General features: G+C 48.7%; 1 protein-coding gene across 1 annotated transcript; it reads left to right on the top strand.

Moving 5' to 3' along the window:
- Nucleotides 1–305: 305 nt before the first annotated feature.
- TRAF7 (TNF receptor associated factor 7) lies at nucleotides 306–18,990 on the top strand (the record flags this gene model as incomplete). The annotated part of the gene is made up of 20 exons (XM_079543105.1): nucleotides 306–386; nucleotides 640–697; nucleotides 1,778–1,869; nucleotides 5,425–5,541; nucleotides 6,852–6,944; nucleotides 8,607–8,640; nucleotides 9,868–10,051; nucleotides 10,737–10,871; nucleotides 11,699–11,916; nucleotides 12,314–12,387; nucleotides 13,427–13,475; nucleotides 13,938–14,065; nucleotides 15,154–15,236; nucleotides 15,714–15,753; nucleotides 16,074–16,190; nucleotides 17,198–17,320; nucleotides 18,078–18,197; nucleotides 18,356–18,487; nucleotides 18,610–18,729; nucleotides 18,976–18,990. The coding sequence occupies 20 exons, from the start codon at nucleotides 306–308 to the stop codon at nucleotides 18,988–18,990; spliced, it is 2,013 nt and encodes a 670-aa protein (XP_079399231.1).
- Between the last annotated feature and the right edge of the window lie 2,421 nt (nucleotides 18,991–21,411).

Here is a 21,411-nt window from a genome sequence, read left to right as displayed (position 1 = left end):
AGTGATTGTACACTTGTAAAATGACGATGAGTGTTCCAGTATATGGGAGATTAAGGAGTCATTTTAAAAAATGCTGGATTTTTGGAAAATGCTGAATGCTTCTCCCAGGAGTGGTTTGAAGGGGCCTGACTTTGACCTTGCCACTTGCTTCTGAAAATCCCGGCTCATGTGAGTTTAGGTAAATACTTGGATTTCATACTAGAGGAAAGTGTTCCCTGAGCCTGGAAGATGTACAATGAACCTAACTCTGTCTTTTTTCTTCCACAGAGCAAACTTCCCATGACTAACAAGTGCTGGTCTAGATTATGAGCTCAAACAAGAACGCTCGCTTCAATCGTTTCTCCAGTGGCACACCAAACATCACTGCTTCAGAAAACACTAACGGGGTAAGTGTGGGTGCCGTGAGCACTGGGCAGGGGCTGGGGCTGCTTCTCGTGTTCTCATCCTTTCTTTTGAGAAAATGATGACAATGATGGAAAATTTGATACTTTTTCCCCTGAAAAATCACAGTATCCACAAATGAAACTGAAGAATGCATACAGGCTATATTCATATATATAGTTGCCAGTTCAGGAGAAGTAGCAAGCCTTCAGGCTGTGCTGCACGGATACACTGACATTCATTCTGTCTATATTTCAGACAAGAATGGAAACAACTTTTGGGCCGGCGTACTCTGCTGTGACGACTATCACAAAGGGTGAGTGCATTTCATGTGTGGGGCTTCTTCCCAGAGCACTGGACAAGAATCTTAGGCTTCTTCTCGTCGTTGTTTCACAGCTCACAGAGCTGTTGGTACAGTCACTGTGTGTTCATTGCAGACAGGTGCCAGAGTACTGTTGTTAGTATTACACAGCTCGAGTGTTACTTAATCACGACATCTGTTCACCAGGAGTGATGGAATGAGCATGAGCAGAACAACTGGGAAGATCTTGCTGAAATTAGGATAGCACAACAGGATCTGATACAAAGCTTAGTTTCAAATCTTATTTATCCGTGTGAATTCTCATGCAATCGTTACCAGGGCTGAAAATTCTGATCTTTGCCCGTTTGTCACTCTGTACACTTTGGTAAAATCTCTGTGGTCATTTTTAGCTCAGACAGGAGGGGGCGTGAATGTACCTGCTCATTTAAAATTCTTCTGCTTTGTTCTTCAAAGCCCAGCAGGTGAGGAGTCTGAGCTCTGGCACTCAGTGTGAATGTGGGAAGAGATCTGGTTTCACTTTGGAATAAAAATATCCTTGCTTTAGTAAAGACAAGAAACTGGCACTTGATACCGATCTAGATAAGGAAATTAATGACCTTTCTGGAGGAAATGTTTGGATTACATGTGTAAACTCTGGATCATTTTGGACTCCTGAGTATTTACATCTAAAATTTTGTGCTAGTCAGTAATACTGTCCTTATGCAAACCTCTGATTTAGTATAGCGTGTTTCTGTTGTGCTGCGAGAAGTATCCAAACCTCCCTAGATCTAAGTGATCTGACTGATCACTTGTGGGTGTGGAAGGTTTCCTTTTATTAGCATTTTTAACCTATAGGCCTGGGAGGAAATTATCTATGCTTTTTGTTGGGCAAGCTCCCTTTAAAGGATTGCATGCACTTCAGCAAGCTGTCAGAGATCAGGATTACTGTGTGTGCTGATGTGTTCAGGTCAGGAACTGACGCAGGGGAGTCCCTACTCTTTTCCCAAGGAGCACTTACAGCTACAGAAACCTGTAGCTTAGAAATGTTACTAAGGAGCTTTTTTTTTCTTTCTTTTCTTCTCGTTTGCCTTAAAGCTGATGGAACCAATACTTTTAAGCAGCATCGTCGGACTCCATCTTCCTCCAGTACACTCACCTACTCCCCACGAGATGAGGACGATGGCATGGTAGGTGTTGCCAAGAGGCCCCTCGTGACTGGCTCAGCTGGTTGTATCTCAAATGACATCTGGCGTTCCTCTGTCTCCCTCTACATTCCCATGCACTGTTACATCAGTTACAGATGGCTGCGGTGGAGGCAGGAGCAGAGTTGGCATTTCCTGGCTGCTCGCACGGTTAGGCAGTGGGGCAGCAGAGGCTGCTTCTGACCTGTCTGCTGAGCCTCATTTTCAGCCTGTTTGAAAGCAGTACATTGTTACAGAGTTTGAGAGCTACAAATCCCACAGACCTACTGGTAAGGGTGTACCTGCCTTCTGTTGTAAGCAGAATGCCCTGACCTTCCTGGGCTGTTGGCACCGGTAGCTGTGGCTGTGTAAACTTCCATCAGCAGCACAGCTGATCCAGCAGCTATGACTAGAAAATACATTCCTCCTTCCACCTCCAGGTGGGGCTTCTGACCACAGGGAGCAAGCTTGAAACCTGCAGTGAGATGTACAGCCCTGCAGGCAGCTCAGCTCCTGGGGATTACATCAGCAAGGTCTCCTCAGAAAAATGTGTCCATGTCCCACGGTGTCTTTGCAGGGAAGCACTGCTTGGTTTTGTATCCAGTTCCTCATTCAACTTACACACTACTTTTTTGGCAATTTAGTGACCCAGCAGCCATCAGGGTTAGTTGCATGAAGAGAAATGAAATTGAATAAATCAATTAAATCAAGACTGGCAACAGCAAAGCAAACCTCAGCAACAAAAGCAGCACTTGGTCAGGTGCCTGGTGCCCCAGCCCCAGCTCACAACCACAGGCTCCTGCGTAGATTTAGGCATGTGAGTAGGAACCTCTCCATTTGAAGTGAGTGCATGTAGACTTTGTCAGGTCAGGAGACCCAGCTTCAGAGTCTGGGAAACTGATCACTGCTGCTGATTCATTTAGGCCCTGGGGTTGCAGCAACAGTGTGGAGCAGCAGCACTTCTTAAAATAAATTTGACACCAGATTGCAAAGAGCTTTATTGTCAGCATCCTATAAAGTTCCTTCTGTTGCTCAGAGATCTTGCTGTGTTTTATGTGAGCATGTGTTTGTTTTTCAAAAAATCCTTTGAACATTTGGCTCATATCCTTGACAGACACAGCTCTCCATCACATCACTGACCTCAGGGTGCTGAACCACTGCTTCAGAGAACCCCTGGGCTGCCAGCACCAGCCCAGTGGGCCGAGTGCTGTGCTCACTGCTCTCTTTTCATGGCTTGTGCAGTTCTTATGGAGTAGAGATGAGGCTTTTCCTGAAGAGCATGGATGCTGGGGACACTACATTTAGCCATGTTTGATGGAAAAGCTCCCTGGCTCCTTTGAAAACCTGTGTTACACAATGAGGTGTGCAGCCAGTAGGGGAGGTTTCTCCTAGGACCTATTCTCAGTTGTCTTTCTTGGACAGCATCAGGTCTACCTTTCCTGGAGTGCTAAGTATTGTTAAGCAAAAATAGCAAAAGGAGTAATGAGTGGTTCAGGAAGCAGCCTGCAGCATGAGATGCTAATAAACCATGAGCTGCTCTGCTCTGCCTGCTGCTCCAGACAAATTTTTGTTAACCCCTTTATGAAGCTTTCTTTGCTTTGTTAAGAAATAATCTGGGATTTCCCTTCCTGGTCGTTATGTTTACTATGTTTTATCCTTCTGCAGGGCTTGTCAGCCATCACAGAGACAGCTGGAGAGGAGTCAGAGCCCTCCTGTACCCCTCTCCCCCTTCTTTCTTTTTAAAGTTTCTCTTAATGAAACCTAAAGCAGAGCAGAGCGTTCTGTGTGCAAGCAGGGATTAGTGAGCATCTGCTGTCATCCTCCCTGAAAACAGTGCCACGTGTTTCCAGCCTCAGGGAGCAGGAGCAAGGGCAGTATTGGAGCACTCATGGAGAGGGTGAGAGATGACCTGTTCTCTGAATAGGTTCTCTGAACTCTGCCCTAAAGATTACAGCTGAATATCGGGGCAAGTGTGAACGGCTGGATGGTGGGCTTGCTGTGGCTGTCCAAGCTCTCAGCAGTTCACAGGGAGCTTTGCCTGTGGCCGAGTAACCAGCCAGCCACAGGCTATTCAATCAAAAGATGTGCGAGCACTCCATCCTTCGGGTTGTTTGAAGATGGTGTCTTACACCTAGCCAGGCCATGGCTTACGTCCAGCCTTCTGGAAATGCTCTTGGCTGCAGCCTGATGATGCACATGGGCTGTGCTGCTGCTGAAACTGCCTCTGCAGAGCCTGCCTTTGCTGCCCTCATCTCTGTCTCACTTCCAGAATAGGAGCTATGCACAGTCATTCTTCTTGTTTTAATACCTTGTGTTACGAGTGGTAACTTGTGTTACTTGTGGGGGAAAATAATGAATGGATATGCATAGAATTTATTTACTTCATAACTATTCTTCCTCGAGGTTTACATATTTAGCCAATAAACATGCCTTTGATAGAAAGAGCTTTATACTTTGGCTTCTAAGCAGATGCAGCATTGCTGATTTCCTGGGATCCCAGGATCATAAAAATTACAGAGCGGAGCAGTGTGAAGAACCAGCAGGATCCTGTGCTGCTCCTCTCCTGCAGCCCAGTGAGGACTGTACTCCCCCTGCAGTGCACACTCTCTGAAGCTCATTTTGCATCTTTTATTGCTGAATTTCCTGACTGCCCCTCCTGGCCTCTTTCATTGGTTTCACCTGCTCTTGGGTGTGATGTTCCATGTTTTCACCCAGGGCAGACTGAACACGAGCAAGGCATTTTCTTTATGCAAGGTAGCGGAGGGAGCAGCCCAGTGTGGTGGGGTCTGCTTGGAGATCCTCAATTAAGTGGCAGTAGCTGAGTTCCCAGCTGCTCTAGCCCCCTAGTCCCAGTGGTCTGAAGTCTCCATTTTGGCTCTGACGTTGAGTTGTATCACGGCTACGTGCTGCTGGTTGATACTGCACCCTTTGGGATGTGTTGCTGGTTAATATTCCAGTGGCAGCACTCCCTCAAAACCAACCCCAAGGCTGCCGTAACCAGTGGGATTTTTCTTGATTGGTGCACGCAGTGTCCGCTGAGCTCTCCCCTCCCAAGCAGGAAGCGACAAAGTCAGCCTGTTGCTGAATTGAATAGAAGGAAGTCTGCACACTTACGCAAAAAAATTGGCAGAAGTTGGATCGCGAACGAAACAACAAGTGCTGCTGCAGAGATTAGAGAAATTGCAGGGGCTGGTAGCTGTCTCTGGGGGAGATTTACACAGCTTTCTGCGCAGGATTAATTCTTCCAAGCCATTACTTTGCGGGTGGGCGCAGTAAGTATCCAAACAAATGCACCTTTGAGAAAGTGACGTGCTTGGAATCTGGATGTCGGCTTAGTTGAGCGAGTTGGAGCTGGATGGTGGCCGTCCTGTCCCTGCGCGGCGTGGTGTCCCCAGCAGGGAGGCACGCAGAGACCATTCAGAGCAGCTTGGCAAAGTGGATGAACAAATGGAGCAGCTGAGTTTGGTGGAGGGGGGGGCTGAATTGAACTCTCTGTGCGTAGGGTTTTGGAGCAGGGGGAGTTATTTGCAATAACAAGAATTGGTTTTTATCTCTTTGAAGCCTCCGATCAGCACCCCACGCCGCTCTGACTCCGCTATCTCCGTCCGTTCATTGCACTCTGAGTCCAACATGTCCTTGCGCTCAACGTTCTCACTCCATGAGGAAGAGGAGGAGCCAGTAGGTATTTGGGATTGTCGGAAGGAGCAGTATTAGGAAGTTCAGTGTCAAAAGAGTAACTTAGCAGACTCCTGTGAGTACATACCGCTAGCACGGGGAGCTTTTCGTGTTGTCTGGCAACTAAGGTTCAGGAATCGTGGTTATGATTTTGTTTTCCCTACTGACTTCTGCAAGTTAGTTTGCTTCCTTGTGTACCATTTCCCCATATGTAAAGAGGGGATGATGGTGAGTCTTTTCTGCTTCTCTGAAAAACTGTAATGCTTTGCAGAGTGGTGCGTGATTCCCTGGCTCTGCTATAGAGCAGGAGGGAGCAGTAAATCTTGAAGCTGGTGATTGAGCCCCAGACAGGCTACACAATTCCTCCCTGATTCAGAGCCCCATCCTGCCTTTAGGGCTGTGTGGCACCCCACTGACTTAATTGTAAGCCCCAGGGGGGTGCAAGGAATTGCCCTCATGTCCCTCCCTGTAGGGGAAGGCACTTCTGAGCAGTGCTTAGCTTGTGACCCAGTGCCTAAGCCCACAGTGGATGAACGAAAGGTCAAGTGGCATTTTGTCACAGATTGAGGATAAAAGTTTGTGTTTCATATTTAGGAACCCAGGGGGTCATGTTTGCAGTTGTGAGAACGGTGTGGGATGAAAAGGCAGAGTAAGCTGCAGTGATTGGTTCAGAATGCTGCAGTGATTGGTTCAAAATGCCTTGAGCCCCATTCTGATCTGAGCTGTGCCAATCAGGTAGGATGTGCCCAGTGCCCTTGCTCCAGCAGTCTCTGTTGGTAACAAATCTGAAGAGCTGGGCCCATTTGGGCAGGGCAGTGCTATTTCTGTATCATAAGGGAATGAAAGAACACTTCCTTCAGGGTGTTTCAAAATGCAGAAGGGCAAGCTGTTTTAAAATGGCTTTTAAACTTCAAGCTTAGTACCCAGAATGTTTTTGACACCACACTGTTGACTCCAACCATGCAGAGAGTACCAGGCAGTGCAGTGTATGCAGTTCTGGTGACTTGAATTTTTCACACAAAGATGGTCTCTGCAGTTTGCTGTCAGTGTTCCAGTGTTCCAGATACAAGTGACTCCCAGTCTGTGATGATCTGAGGGTCTCCAGACATTCCCAGTGTCATTCCTCCATTGCCTCCTGCATGCTGGAAATAAACAGATCCAAGCAAATATTTATTTAGAGATAATGACATCCTTAGTGCATCCTGGGCCCCTGGCTCATCACTGAAGAGTTGCTCTGCTGAGCCTTTTGCAGAGTTGAAAGCTCCTGGGTTTGCTTTAATTCTGCTCTCTGTCCTTTTCTCTCTCTTCTTTAGGAGCCACTGGTGTTTGCTGAACAGCCGTCCGTGAAGCTGTGCTGCCAACTGTGCTGTAGTGTGTTTAAGGATCCAGTCATCACAACCTGTGGGGTAAGGCAGTACTCTTCCAGATCATGAGCTTGGCTTCCACAGATGTCTTAGGTGACCCACAGCCAAGCCATGACTGTCCCAGTGGCTGTCAGTGGCTGCAGAGATGCTGCTGAGCACGTGGCAGGTTTCCTAAAGGCAGCTCTGAACCTGTCTGCATGAGGCATGCAGGGCAGTGCGGTTAGCCAGAGAAGCCCAAGGCTTGTTCACAACTGCTCTGCTTTTCCCTGAAGAAGTATACTGTCAGCTTGCCAGTCCTGGCCACATTCGGTCTCCCTGGTTTGGCTTCAGTGATGTCAAAGCTCCTATTCCCTGTGTGAAGGGCTCTGCAGGGTGTTGCTGCCTCTGGGCACCCTGGAAGCAGTTGCTTTTCAGTTGTTAAAAAACTGTTTTCTATAAGACAGGAATGGCTTGAAGCTTCATTTAGTTAATGCTTGCAGAGGGATTTGGCATCCTCTAATGAAAGGCACAGAGTATTATGAATATTCTTCTATATTCCATTTTATTGAGATTTTAATAGAAGCTGTATATTATTACTGCTTCTGTGCTATGTTTGAAGAAAGATGGTTTTGTGACGGGCTCACTAATGCTTCTGATGTGCTTCAGATTGCTAGGATAGAACTGTAACAACAAGCTCAGAGTGGGATTGTTTATTGTAGGGGGTGCTGTCCCTGGAGGTTCTGGAAGCTGCTTCATTTTTGCTGCATCATTTCAATAAGCAGCTCTTTGTGGAGACAAAGATTTACTGGTTAATATTGGAAAAAATAATCTGCAGGAAGCAGAGTGGCTTCATTTGCAGTTCTGGTTTTGCAGCTCTGGAGAGAGCAGCATGCAGCTGTGCAGGGCAGGAAAAGGCCATGTGAGCAGGGCTGCAGAAACGCTCTGAAGAGTGCCTTGCAGTACCTGCAAGTGCTGCTGCCAAGCCCTGGGGCAGGGAAATGTGGCTGAGGAGTCCCCAGGACCCCACCAGGGTGAGTTCAGGACCCATGAAGTGCCGCAGACATCGTTCCTTTCTTTATGTTCTTTAGCACGTTAGATTGAATTTGCTACTTTATCAGGTTAAATAGCTGCCATACATTTCTGCTGTAAAAATGGAGAGTGAGCTATATCAAGGGGCAGAATTTACAGTGTATTTAATGGGTTTACAAATTAGCTGTCCCGTCCACCTGGCAGCTGGACAGCTTCATTAGAAGAGCTACAGAAGAGTGTGTATGATGGGCTGACTGGCCAAGGGCAGGGAGAGACTGATGCTCTTCTGCTTGGAGAGTGCTCAGGAAAAGGAGAGAAGTGGCATGGACTAAAATGGAGAGCAAAGTAGATAAATCCATGTGGTCTTGGAGGGTAAGAATGTCAGTATTGCAGGACATGTCTATATCCTGATCTGAGTAGAGCAGAATCCTCAAAGCATCAAACATGTACTTAGTGCTTATCAGGAACAGGAGCTGTGCTGGAGTCTCAGCTGCCTGTACCAGCTGCCCCTCTCAGCCTGTTTTTGCTCTCTTCTACAGACCCAAGAGCACACTGAGCTACACAGCAGACTGAACAGCTGCTGAGATCCCTGTGCAACTGGCTTTGGGCTCTCCAACCTTTCCCATCATTAGCCACAGGGGATAATTTATCTGATATAGTTTATGCTGACACTGCTTTTCTTCTTTGTTTCCACAGCACACGTTTTGTAGAAGATGTGCCTTAACATCTGGTGAGTACGGAACTGTTCTTGTGTGATGTAGCCTAAATGCTGTCATTTTCTGGTTTGTTTGCTTTCACTTAAAAGAAACCTGCTCATTCAGAATGATATCTGAAGGGCTTTAAACAAGCTGTCAGTCCCTGGCTACCACTGCAGCAGTGAGGGACTGGGACTCGGGTGGCTGAGCTGCCCTAAGCTTTGATGGTATGCAGTGTAGCATGGGCACTGGAGGGCTGGGCCCAGCTTTTGGGCACAGGATGTTCTCAAATCCAGGAATAGGCAGTGGATAATCCCAGGATAATACGTGTCTTGCCCAGAGTTGACCCACTGATTTCAGAATGAAAGCTTTCTGTGGCTACCCATCCAGGGAACAAGAGGGCTGTGTTTGGCAAGAAATCACCAAGCCCTCCTCCCCCAGCCCATTAGTGCCAGCTCTCTGTCTGCATATCCCTTCAGTGCCAGCTCCGCCTGCAGAGCAGAGCTGCTGGAGCTCACTCCACTCCCCCAGCAGCCTGCTGGAGCCCCAGCTTCTGGCTGACAGCCTGGCCTGACCACCTCCCTCTTGGTTTGGTCTCTGCACTCCAAAAATTACTTCCCTTGGCATGAGCCTGTGTCCCTCTTGTTTCAGCACAAAGCCATTTGTATTACCAGAACAGCAAGCCCTGAGGAAGCTCCCTGAGGAGCCCAGCAAACAGTAGCTCTTTCTGCCTTAAGATGTTCATCTTCTGCATGTCAGCGAGTCACTCTGCTTTGCATACCAATTTCTCTGTCGCTGTGTCTATCCCAACCAACACTTCTGCAACCAAAGGCTTTGCAATTGTAGCCCTGGATTGCTCCTGTCCCCTCAGCTTGTGTTGGCTATAGCTAGCTCTGGGCTGGGGTGGGAGATGGGATTATGTGTGCACTATCAGCAGATGTGTGGGCACTTTCCATGTATACTTCTGCAATTCAGCATACACAAGGTTGCTTCAAGGAGAGTGGCATTCCTTCACTGATGATTATCTTGAATTGCCTTGAATTAACACAAAATAGAACTTTTCACCAAACTCCAATGCAAATCAGAGCTGGCAGTTTGCAGACCATGTGTGAGTATTCATGGCTCATGCCACTGTCACCGATTTGGGAGCTGGCCGTCTTGGATAGGGAAGGGTAAAGAATAAAATCTCACACACAAAGACTCTTTGAAGTTCTCCCACAGCGTCTCAGCCCTCACTGACTCTTTTTCTTCCCCACCTGCAGAGAAGTGCCCTGTGGACAACGCCAAGCTGACTGTGGTGGTGAACAACATTGCAGTGGCTGAGCAGATCGGGGAGCTCTTCATTCACTGCAAGTATGGCTGCCGGCCTGCAGCCAGCAGTAAGCCTGCTGCCTTTGAGGTGGACCCCCGTGGATGCCCGTTTACAATTAAACTGAGTGTCAGGAAGTAAGTGGTTTGTCACCAGCACACAGCCTACCCAGGCAGGGCCCCCACCACCAGCAATTGCTGAGATACCCTTGGGACAGCACAGCTCCCACCCGCAGCGTTCTTCTGGTTGTGCAAAGATGTGGAAACAGGCAGAAGGACTTGGGGACGGTTCTTTTCACTATGTCTCAATCTGAGCATGGGGACAGATGGTCAGGTCTTGGGGAAAAGGTGCTGTTCTGTGTTCGTGGCTTACCTGGCAATCAGAATCAGGACAGGCAGCGTGAAAGCAGCCACCTCACTTCTGGGGTGGAACATTGTGACTGTGGTCAAGAAGGGACTCAGGGATTCTTTTTGTAAAAGGAGTCATCCTGGTTGTATCCTGGGAATGTGCTTTCTGAAATTCATTTCTCTCCTTATCCTGTATCTGTTCACTTTCCTGCTGTCACCTGGCTGTTGCCTGCTGCTAATAGCTAGCTGAAGGCTCAACTGATGAGCTGCAAAATTTAATGTTCCCTGCATAAATGTGACCTATTGCTCCCAACTTGCTGACCAAATAAAAGTTTAAAGCTGTAATTATGGCATTAGAATGGCAGGCTTTTTTATCACAGGTCTGCTTAGCTCCTTTCCTGATGATCTGTGTGATTTCCGTTAATTTTTTGCTTGTCACTGATTTTTCCTTCCTTTTGCTTTTCTCCATGGGCAGAGATCATGAAAGCAGCTGTGATTACAGGCCAGTTCGTTGCCCCAATAACCCCAGCTGCCCACCTCTCCTGAAAATGAACCTGGAGGCACATCTGAAAGAGTGCGAACACATCAAGTGTCCCCATTCCAAGTATGGGTAAGGAGCTGGTGCTTTTTAGTGGGAGGGATGTGCACTGAGCTCATTTCCAAGCTGCTTTTTGGCTACTGCAGCCCTGTGGTAGCCCCATGGGCTGTGAACAGCTCTACCATTGCAGTGCCTTAGACTGCAATTAGGCTGGCAGAGCTTCCAGAAGGCAGCCCCCAGGCCTCTTGTTGAGAACAGGCAGCTCATGCCACCCAACTGTAAGCTCTGCTGGCAGCTGGGATGAGGTGTGTGAGCAGCAGAATGAGCTGGAGGACAGAGCAAGTACCGTGGCAGTATCTTGCAAGCCAGCCTTTCTCCCAGGGCTTGGGGACTGCTCAGAAGGCTGACTGCCACATGAGCAGAGGTGTGGCCTGGGCTAAGAGTTCTCTGCAGGCTGCACAGCTAAACTTTCTGTTGTGGTAATGATGTCTTGGCAGAAGCTGAGAAAGGAACTCCTGACAAAGCAGTCTTTACTCCTTGCCATGCTGCAGCCAGCACCACCTGAAGTCAGCAGCAGTTTTTTCCACTAGTTTTGATGGCTCTTAGATTGGGCTTCTGGTGAGCACTAGTGGACACCACATCGTGTCTCTTGCCTAAGATCTGCTGCTTCTTGCAACTACCTCGGTAGACAGACAGGCAAACCACTTTGGGGCCAGTACCCTGGCCAGAAGAATGGGAGCTACTTGGTCTCTGTAACCCAGCATGATGGTGAACTGCAGTACCAGTGCTCTTTGTAGGGGACAAACAGCTGGGGGCTCACAAAAGCCTGGAGCCGACTGAGCAAGTAGGTTTCCCAGAGTGTGACCTGCTCCAAACTGGTGTCTGCCTTTCTCTTGTAGGTGTACATTCATAGGAAATCAAGACACCTATGAGACCCATTTGGAGATGTGCAAGTTTGAGGGTCTGAAAGAGTTTCTGCAGCAGACAGATGATCGCTTCCATGAGATGCAGGTGGCAATGGCCCAGAAGGACCAGGAAATTGCCTTCCTGCGCTCCATGCTGGGGAAGCTCTCGGAGAAGATTGACCAGCTGGAGAAGAATCTGGAACTCAAGTTCGGTGAGTCTGCATCAGATGAGCTGTCTGCTTGGAGCAGGAGGGACAGGGCAGCACTGGTAGGATGCTATGTTATAGGATTCATTCTGTTTTTAAAACAGGAGGAACAAAGAGGGGTCCTATTGGCTTCTGTGCTGCCTGTAATCATGGGGCCTCCAGTTGCTGCTCTTATGGCAAATCCTAGGAATGTCTGCATACAGCTACCACCTTTCTTTTGTGGCTTCTTTCTGTGTAGTCCATTGGCACACTTCCCCATAAAGATCAGTAGAATAGCCAAAAATACTGGAGTGCCATGCCCAGCCCTTTCCAAAAGTTAGATGTCAGTGTGTGTCCTCTGCTCCATTCTCCTGGGTGCTGTGTGGGCCTCGGCAGTAACCATGATCTTGTCACTCCCTTGTAGATGTGCTGGATGAGAACCAGAGCAAGCTGAGCGAGGACCTGATGGAGTTCCGCAGGGATGCCTCCATGCTGAATGTGAGGACGGGGCCTTGGGGCTGGGCAGGGTCGCACTCAGTCAGATCCTGCCTCTGCTGTTCCTTGGGCTTCTCCTATGGTGGGGGGAGTCTTTGGGGTTCCCTCCAGCTTGCTGACTCTGCGCACCCCACCTTTGGGTTGTTTTTACAGCAACTGGTGTGTGGGTGAAGATTTCCTCTAGGCTGAATTACAGGCAGCTCAGTGGGTGTATTTAGGTACTGCATCTAGGTTGCTCTTTTAATTGTTTCTCCTGCCTTTTCTTAGCCTGTTGCTGCTCTTGGAAGGTGTAACCAGAGTAAAGGACACCTGCTGCACAGAGAGCCCTCTGCTCCAAAGCCTGAACGCAGCTGTACTTTTCATACTGGCCAGGGACAACATGTCCTCCTTGCCTTCAGAGAAAGCAGGCAAATAAGCAAATCCCTGCTAACAAGCTGGGAGTGAGAGATGTCTCATGATTTTGGATCTTATTCAGGCACTGATGTTGGACAGACATTCTTCCTTAGCTCAGGCAGACTGCATCCCACTGGCTGTACTGATTAGGAGGAGCTTGCTCTGGTTTACCTAAGCGTACTGATGAACTGAATCCCCATGGGTACAGTAGTAAGTGGGCTGTGGAGGAGACTGCAGAGAGATCTTCCAGTTCTTCTCCAACAGTGTGGGCTTCAAAAGCCAAGCTGAGCAAGCAGCCCTCATAACTGATTAGATTATAGTTAGCAATCTGGTGAATGGCAGAGCAAGGACAGTATATTCTGAAAGGTGTTGTTGTGCCTGCATGAATACTGAAGAGTTTAGTGCAGGACTGAGGCGCTGTCAGAACCCTGTGGTCCCTGGAGGAAGGTGACAGAGGGATGTAGACATACAGTCCTAGGGCAGGACATCTCTGATTGGAAAATGAGTCAGCTGCGGGGGGACAGCCTGCACGGGAAGTCAAAATCTGTCCAAACATGAGAGCTGTTTTAGCAGTGGATGGGGACAGTGCCCAGAAGGGCAGGCTGGTCTTGATAACTCTGCAGCTCAGGCAGTTTGTTCTGTTTTTCAGGATGAGCTCTCCCATATTAATGCTCGACTCAACATGGGCATCCTTGGATGTGAGTATACCTGTGTTTTTCATCTGCTTGAGCTGGTTTTGGGTGATGGCAGTGAGCTCTTTCAGGCTGAGTCACAGGCAGGCAGAGTACCAGTTTTCTCTGTTTGCAGCAGTGATTTGTGCACAGGACCACCACTGTTGCAGGAGACTGGTGGGACATGATTGCCAGAAGAGTTGGTTAATGGGTTGGCTAACTCACAGCGCTGCAGGTTTACTGGTTGCTGGGCTCAAGTGGGCTCTGCATCTCTGCCCTCCCTAGATCCAACCTGGGAGTTGCATAAGGGAAGAGAATTCTGGGGCTCAAAGCAGTGATAAGGCAATGAGCTGTAAGGGCAGGAATGGGACCCTCCAGCCAGACTGCTGCAGCAGCTTGAAGCTCAAGGAAGGGGGGAGCTCTGTTCCCTCCATGGTTGCTCAGAGTGCTGTGGCTGTTTTCCCATGCTTACCTTCCTTCTTTCCATAGCCTATGACCCTCAGCAGATCTTCAAGTGCAAAGGGACCTTTGTGGGGCACCAGGGCCCCGTCTGGTGTCTATGTGTTTACTCCATAGGAGATTTGCTCTTCAGCGGCTCTTCAGACAAAACCATTAAGGTAAGAGCTTTGCTTCTTCCACTTTGCATTTCTATATGTGCTCCAGGTGAGGCAGAAGCTGAGCTCCAGTTCAGCTGGGAGACTGAGGGGCATATTACTGCCCAATGTTCCTCCTGAAATCCTTAATGATTCTTTATGGTTATAGTTAGGCAAAATGTACTTCAGTTTTGCTGTAGGGAAGTGCTAAGTGATAGGGAAATAAAGACAAATCGTGTTTTTTTGTGAAGCCCTGATTAGAATCTCATTCCTGCTTTCTGTGGTTTTGCTTTATATGGTGTCTAAGGCATCTGAGCCCTGTTCAGCATCTGATTATATTTTCCCTTGTTATAAAATGTCACCTCAAAAAACAAACAAACAAACAAAAAACCCCACCATTTTCCCCTGATAAAATGAGCCTTTTTTTCATTTTATGGCATGTTTGTTTTTCTTTGCCCTGTTTTCAGTAGCACAAACTGACAGCAGTGCTCCAGTGCAACCTAAGCAGCAGTTTCCAGTGTCACTGTGGTGGCTGCTGGCTGAGCCGGGGAGCCACTTGGGGTCAGGTTGTTTCAGGGAGAGCAATGCCACATGGAAGAGAATGGATATTTTTGTGTTTTACTGGAGGAGAACAGCTTTGTCCCCAGTGCTGGCTGCTCTGGGCAACTCAGAGCCGGCTAAGCACGACATTCTCACATTTTCTCTGACAAGAAAGAGCTTAGTGGGGAAATGCTCTGTGGTGGCAGAGACTGAGGAGGCTGTGCTGTGTGGTTGGCCCCCAGGGACAGGGTGTGAATCGCTAAAACAGGAGCCAGAGAGCTGCTTCTGTGGTTCAGCAGTGTTGTTTTGGCCTGGGGCTGTGAAAGGCAGTGCTGGAGAGGGCTGGTGTGTGCTCCTCTTCAGTGTCTCTTGTTAACTTCAACCTGACCCTCTGCAGTAAATTTCCTCTCCTAGACAGGCTTATCTCTGCCTGGAAGACAGGAACACAGGTGCCCAGATGACAGCCTGTTTCCTCCTTTCCGTGCCTTTGTGGTCTGCCGACATCCTGCCCAGGCCCCCAGCTGCTGTATGTGCAGGCATGTGACCCTCTGCTGCCTTGTGTTTCCTGTTAGGTGTGGGATACCTGTACCACATACAAGTGCCAAAAGACCCTGGAAGGTCACGATGGAATTGTACTGGCTCTCTGTATCCAGGGGTGAGTGTTGAGGGACACCTGCCTTGCAGGACAGGGAGTGAGCACTGAGCCTCCTGAGTGCACCCTTATAGTTCCCATCCCAAGTCCTGCATGTGCCAGGACTGTGCGTGCATTTGGAGCTGGGGGTGGTGGGAAGAGGAGCCCCATCAGTTCCCAAAGTCCTGGATCTCACCTTTAGATGGAACCCTTCATGAGTCTCACATCTTTAAAAAATGACAAACCACCTCCTGCTGCCGTCCTGGTTTCTTCCTTCCCTGCTCACCAGCATGATGCTGGGCTGCTGCTGGAAATGATAATCCAGCACAGCCTCCCACGCAGCCCCAGCCCTGCTCCTGAGGCTGCTGCTGCTCTGGGACTTGTCCCAGTGAAGCTGTAGTTCTGCAGCTCCTGGCCCAGCACACAGCCTGGGAACCAGCTGAGGCCGTGCGCTGGCTGCTGTCCTTACTGACCTTCTTTTGTTTTGTGGTGACATTACAGGAACAAGCTATACAGTGGCTCTGCTGACTGCACCATTATTGTGAGTACCTGGGACCCCTGCTGTGCTTGGGAGTGGAGATGTGGGATTAACAGGGCAGCAGGGACCTGCATCCTGGTTTCTGTAACGTTTTTCAGCTGCTGGTGATAGGATTGGTATCTCGTGTGCTTTATGCCAAGCCTTTAACCAAGGTTCCCAAGGGTTGGATTTGGGTGTTCCCTGCAGACTGGGCACATGCTGCTCATCGAGCCAGGCTGGTGGCTCACACCGGTGCCTGTGTTTTTGCTTCACTCCAGAAGGAAAGAGGAAGGGCTTCAGCACCAGCTCCTGCCCCTCATAGGCTCTCCTCCTTTCCTTTGCAGGTCTGGGATATCCAAAATCTGCAGAAAGTGAACACGATCCGAGCGCATGACAATCCTGTTTGCACTTTGGTCTCCTCGCACAACATGCTGTTCAGTGGCTCCCTCAAAGCCATCAAGGTAGAGCTCTGGGGTAGCTCCTCTTGGTTCACTGGGGGACTGATGCTGCAGGCTGTCAGGTAGCAGTTTCCAAATAGAAATCAAGTGACATTTTGGTCTGTATCTTATTACTCTGTTCTCTGGAGCTACATAGAACAGCCAGTAGTGAGCTGTGTGCTGGTTAGAGATTTTCTGAGACCTGACTAAAAAGACCCTTTTGTTCCTTTTAATTCTGTAAACCTGAGGCTTCAGGTGGAGGACGTTGGCAGTTCCCCAATGTGTGATTCCCTGGGCTCCTTACACACCTACTCAGACCATTGGGAATTGTGCCTTGTGCCCAGAATTGGCTGGGGATTCAACCTGCCTGTTTGAAACCGCCTCCAAAGGATCTTGAGTCAGTGTTCTTTTCCCAAAGCATGCAAAAAATCAGGGAACAGCTTTGCAAGTTGCCCTTTAAAGCCTTGGCTGGATTCCATTGGTTCTGCTTCCAGCTCCTGGTGAGGCGGCTTATGGGACCGTCCATCTGTAAGAGAGCACATGCTCTTTTCTTTATCTGGGCCTGGAGTGGTTTTGCAGAGCGCTTGGGGCTGGAAGTGACAGCACTGAGCAAAAGCAGCACATGGGGCCTTCTGTTTTTCTCATCCCCAGCCACTTTCTGCCACGTGAGCTGAGTGGGTCAGCAGTGCTGTTTGGAGCCCTGTTGATCCCTGTGTTCAGAGGGCTTCAGCCAGTGTTTTCCAGGAGCTGTGGGAATAGACAGGCTGTGAGGAGAAGTGCAGCGCAGGATTTGGTTTAGGTTTTCCAAGCCTATAGCTCTGCTAAGGAAGGGTCTGTGCCAGCAATAATGCAGGCTCCATTCAAACTTTCCCAGCCCTCAGGAACATGCTTATTCAGCATAGTTATTGTATCTGCCGGCCAGCGGGTTCAGCTGATTCCCATGGGGCTGGAGAACCAGCACAAGATTCCACTGTGTGAACTTTTAGGGCCCTGTACTGACTCTCCTCTGCGTGTGTTTGTGCTGTCCTTAGGTCTGGGATATCGTGGGTACTGAGCTCAAACTGAAGAAAGAACTGACAGGTCTCAATCACTGGGTGCGAGCACTGGTGGCTTCTCAAAACTATCTGTACAGTGGATCGTACCAAACCATCAAGGTGAGACTCGTGGCAGTTGTAAGCCATAGGCTGTCCCTGATACATATATGTATTCTGCAGCACGGGTTGGCTGAGCAGGGCAGAAGGCAGTGCTCAGAAGTGAGAACACTGCTGCAGCTCTGCTGACATGCTAGCTTTTACTGATTGCATCTTCATAGGCACTAATTCAGGGCTCTGGCTGCTCCTTGTGAGTGCAGCTGCCCAGGGATGCTCGCTAAGATAAAAGCGGCCACGCAGCCGTGGCGCCTCACACTGCCTCTGCAGCTGCCGCAGCGTTATCTGTGCTGACAGTGCTGCTGATAAGAGGGGAAGGTCACTGTCTGGCTCTAGAGTTACCATAAATCTGTACGTGCTTTGCAAAGTGTCCTCATCTGTGTTGGCTCAGGCTTTGATGAACAGTTCACCTCTCAGCATCTGGATGACACGAGAGAATTTGAAGTTTCCCTCCCTTATTAATAAATCCCCATTAATTTGCCCGCATCGGTTTCTTGTGCTCCCAGGAGCAGATTTGTGCACGTGTGTGCAGTCACAAACACAAAGCATGCAATCTCCGCCATTTATTCAGCCTAGATATCCAAAGCTGGGCAGCTGAATAAGACAGCAGGACTTTGCTCATTGGCACTGAACGTTCCCAGCTGGACAGATCAGTCTGTAACACGGAGCAGGGCTGGGTGTCTGGGGGATGGTTTTAAGAGAGCTCCCTCCTGGAGAAAGGTGCCTTTGTGGGTCTCATCCTTCACTCTGGTGGCTCTTTCAGATTTGGGACATCCGAAACTTGGAGTGTGTGCATGTGCTGCAGACATCAGGAGGCAGCGTCTACTCCATTGCTGTTACAAACCACCACATCGTGTGTGGCACCTACGAGAACCTCATCCATGTAAGGGCTGCAGGATTCGATATGTATGTGTTGGGCTGGGAGAGAGGGGCAAGGATTTGGGAGCCTGGCTCTGCTGGTCCCTTCACAGTGCACCCAGAGCTTGGAGATGTGGATGAACATCTTGTAATAGGTTATGATGACCTGCTCTCCTTCCACAGGTTTGGGACATAGAGACCAAGGAACAAGTCCGCACACTGACTGGTCACGTGGGTACAGTTTATGCCCTTGCTGTCATCTCCACACCAGATCAAACCAAAGTCTTCAGTGCATCGTATGACCGGTCTCTCAGGGTACGTGTCCAGGGCTGTGCAGCTGGATCTGTGCTCTTGGCACTGTTGTTGTGACACAGCATTAGAAGGGAGAGGATGGATGAGTAATCCTCTTCTGTCTTGTGCCTTCTGTGCGCCCACAGGTGTGGAGCATGGACAACATGATCTGTACTCAGACGCTGCTGCGGCACCAGGGCAGTGTCACTGCCCTTGCAGTCTCCAGGGGCCGCCTCTTCTCTGGCGCTGTGGACAGCACTGTAAAGGTTGGTTTCCTTAGGCTTCTCCGTGATGCTTTGGTCTCTTCTTAGTGCTAGAACTTGGGTGTTAAATGAAGGAGGAGTTGGCTTTAAATAAACAAGGAGATGAGTTTCAGCGGGTGGGAGGTTGAGCTCCTGGCAGAGGTGCTGTGGGGGCTGAAAACCCAAAGAGAAACTCCATGAGATGACGAAGAGAAGCCAGTGGAGCTGCTCAGAACTGTCATGACCACGGGTTGCTGTTGTCTCCTCCAGGTCTGGACGTGCTAGCGAGAGCCGCCCTAGTTCTACACACTGAAAGACCAAAAATGCCTCCCTCCGTCGGCCTGCTGGGTGATGCCACCACTCCGAAGAACTGCTGCAGCTCCTCTCTGCACCGAGCACTGCCCGCTGCTGCCTGTCAGCTGCGGTTCTCCCCCTTGCAAGGACCCCGGCGGGCAGCTCTCAGGATAGATCTGGCCCACGGATGCTCCAGTTGTTCCCTCGGATCTGCCACGTGGGAATGCAGAAGAGCTGCATGGTGCCCTCACCGCAGTGTGCCGGTCATGTTGGCCAGCACCGGGACCCAGTGGTTTGGGTGGGCGCAGGTGGGGGCTGGGAGGTGGTCCCATGTAAATGGTAGAGCTGAGCATTAGGCCGTGCCCTGGGTTAGGTCCCCAAGCCCTTTCTGTCTCTAGTATTTAATTTTACTGCCAAGATGTCAGGCTGATCCATCTGGGAAGAGGTGTTTTCTTGAGTAGCCAGGTACGATTTTTACGCCACTGCTAGTTCTCAGATAACACAAGCCCATTGTTCACCGCCCTGTAATAATGGTTTCCACATTAAAGAGAAAAAGCCTCTGTTGCATTTTTACTCACATTTTCTACTGTTTTTAAGATTGTAATATAGATTTGATTATTTCTTCATTGACAATAAAAGTGGAAAGAGTTGTTCCTGGCCGGCGTGAGTTTTTGCAGGACGGTGGGCAGTCAGGTGGGGAGCACCCACAGCCCCTCGCCCCAGGCTGGCACTGGCTCCCCCCAGGGCAGAGGCACAGGGGAGCTCTGGGCTGTGCCTCATATCCACCCGGCTCTGCACAATGAGGACTGGGAGCTCTGCGGCACCGCTGTGCCCCCACCAGCCCCGATGGCATCAGGACCCTCGCACTAGGAGACACCTCTCGGGTCACAAACAGGGGTGGCAGCCCGGCAGGGTTTTATTTTTATTTTTTTTTTTTATTTTTCTTTAAATATTTGTTGCCAGACTTTGTATAGGAGCAAACTTCTTCACAGCACCACGAGCCATCTACTATTCAGAATAGGAAGAATAAGACGAGTAGAGGTGAAATCTAAGCACAGAAGAGCAGGGAAAGCACCAAGATGCATAGCTTGACAGATGGGATACGATACAGAGTCCATAACTTAATCATAAAAAATATATATATGTATATATCCATCATGTAGAACTTTATGGATTTTTTTTTTTTGGTAGATACATATTTTTTTTTCCTTTCAACAGATATTTTCAGGCGGGTGATTTTTTTTTTTTTCTTTTTTTTTTTTTTCTTTTTTTTGTTATTTTTAAAGTCTTTTTTTTTTTTTTTTTTTTTTTTTTGCGTGTGTGTGTTGTGATTTTTTTATTATTATTTTTTTAATTTTTTTTTTTTTTTGTAAAGAAATTTCAAAGTTGTGCCAAACACATCTGGATCAGCGACCACAATGGGAAGGAGGGAGGGGGGGAGGGCGAGCCCAGCCTGCGCGGCTCGGGGAAAAGAGAGGTACAGCAACACTTTGTTGGGAACCACAAGCAAAAAACAAAAAGATGCATTCATCAGAACTCAAGCGACTGAACCAGACTCCTGTTTATACATGAATGTACAGCCGTGCGCCGGGACGCACGCACACACCGCGTGCACACACACACACACACACACACACACACAGAAATGCCAAAAAAAGTCAAATGAAAACCTGAAGACACTCCGGAAAGAAACGAAACACCTCCAGTAGAAGAGTTAACAAAAACCTCCATAAAACAAGGCACATCCTTTGAGTTCTTAACTGTGTAAAAAGAAAGACGGTACACTGAAACCCAACGGAAAACCCGAACAGAACGGCTTGCACGTACCTTCCACCCAGATAAAGGTAAATATTGTGCTACTCGGAGAATGAGTTTGCCACAAGACACACAGCTTAGTATAATCTAATAGTTTTTCTCAAGCTAAAATCCAGTTCTCTCTTGATTTTTTTTTTTGTTTTGTTTAAACTGCTTTATATATAATTGCTAATATTTTTTTTTTAAATCTTTTAAATATATATTTGTTAAAGTTTATTCTTTTTTTTTTTTATTATTATTATTATTTGGGAGATGGGGGAAATACTGCTTTATATCTCTCAGTCGTTTTTCCCCTCCAATAAATTAATACTTCGTTATAGCTTATGACGTCCTCTCCCCCGGCGGCGAGGGGCTGGGCAGGGGCACAACCTGCTGCTCCCCACCTGCCCCAAGCAGGAGCTCATCCATTTGCAACGGTACCGACAAAAAGCCCCTCTCCCACCCCGACGTGAAGAGCCCACAGCAGCAGCGCGGGGCTGGAGAGCAGCGGGTGCAGGGATCCGGGTGCTGTGGGGGTACCCAGCACCGTGCCCACCCCAACGACAAAGGAAAAAAATGACAAAAAGAGAAAACGAAAAGAAAAATTAAAGAAACCTA

This window comes from Tetrao urogallus (genome assembly GCF_951394365.1).
Source record: "Tetrao urogallus genome assembly, chromosome: 15".
Classification (NCBI taxonomy): Eukaryota; Metazoa; Chordata; class Aves; order Galliformes; family Phasianidae; genus Tetrao; species Tetrao urogallus.
The sequence above is the reverse complement of the archived record's forward strand: the minus strand, read 5'-3'. Positions and strand labels throughout refer to the sequence as shown.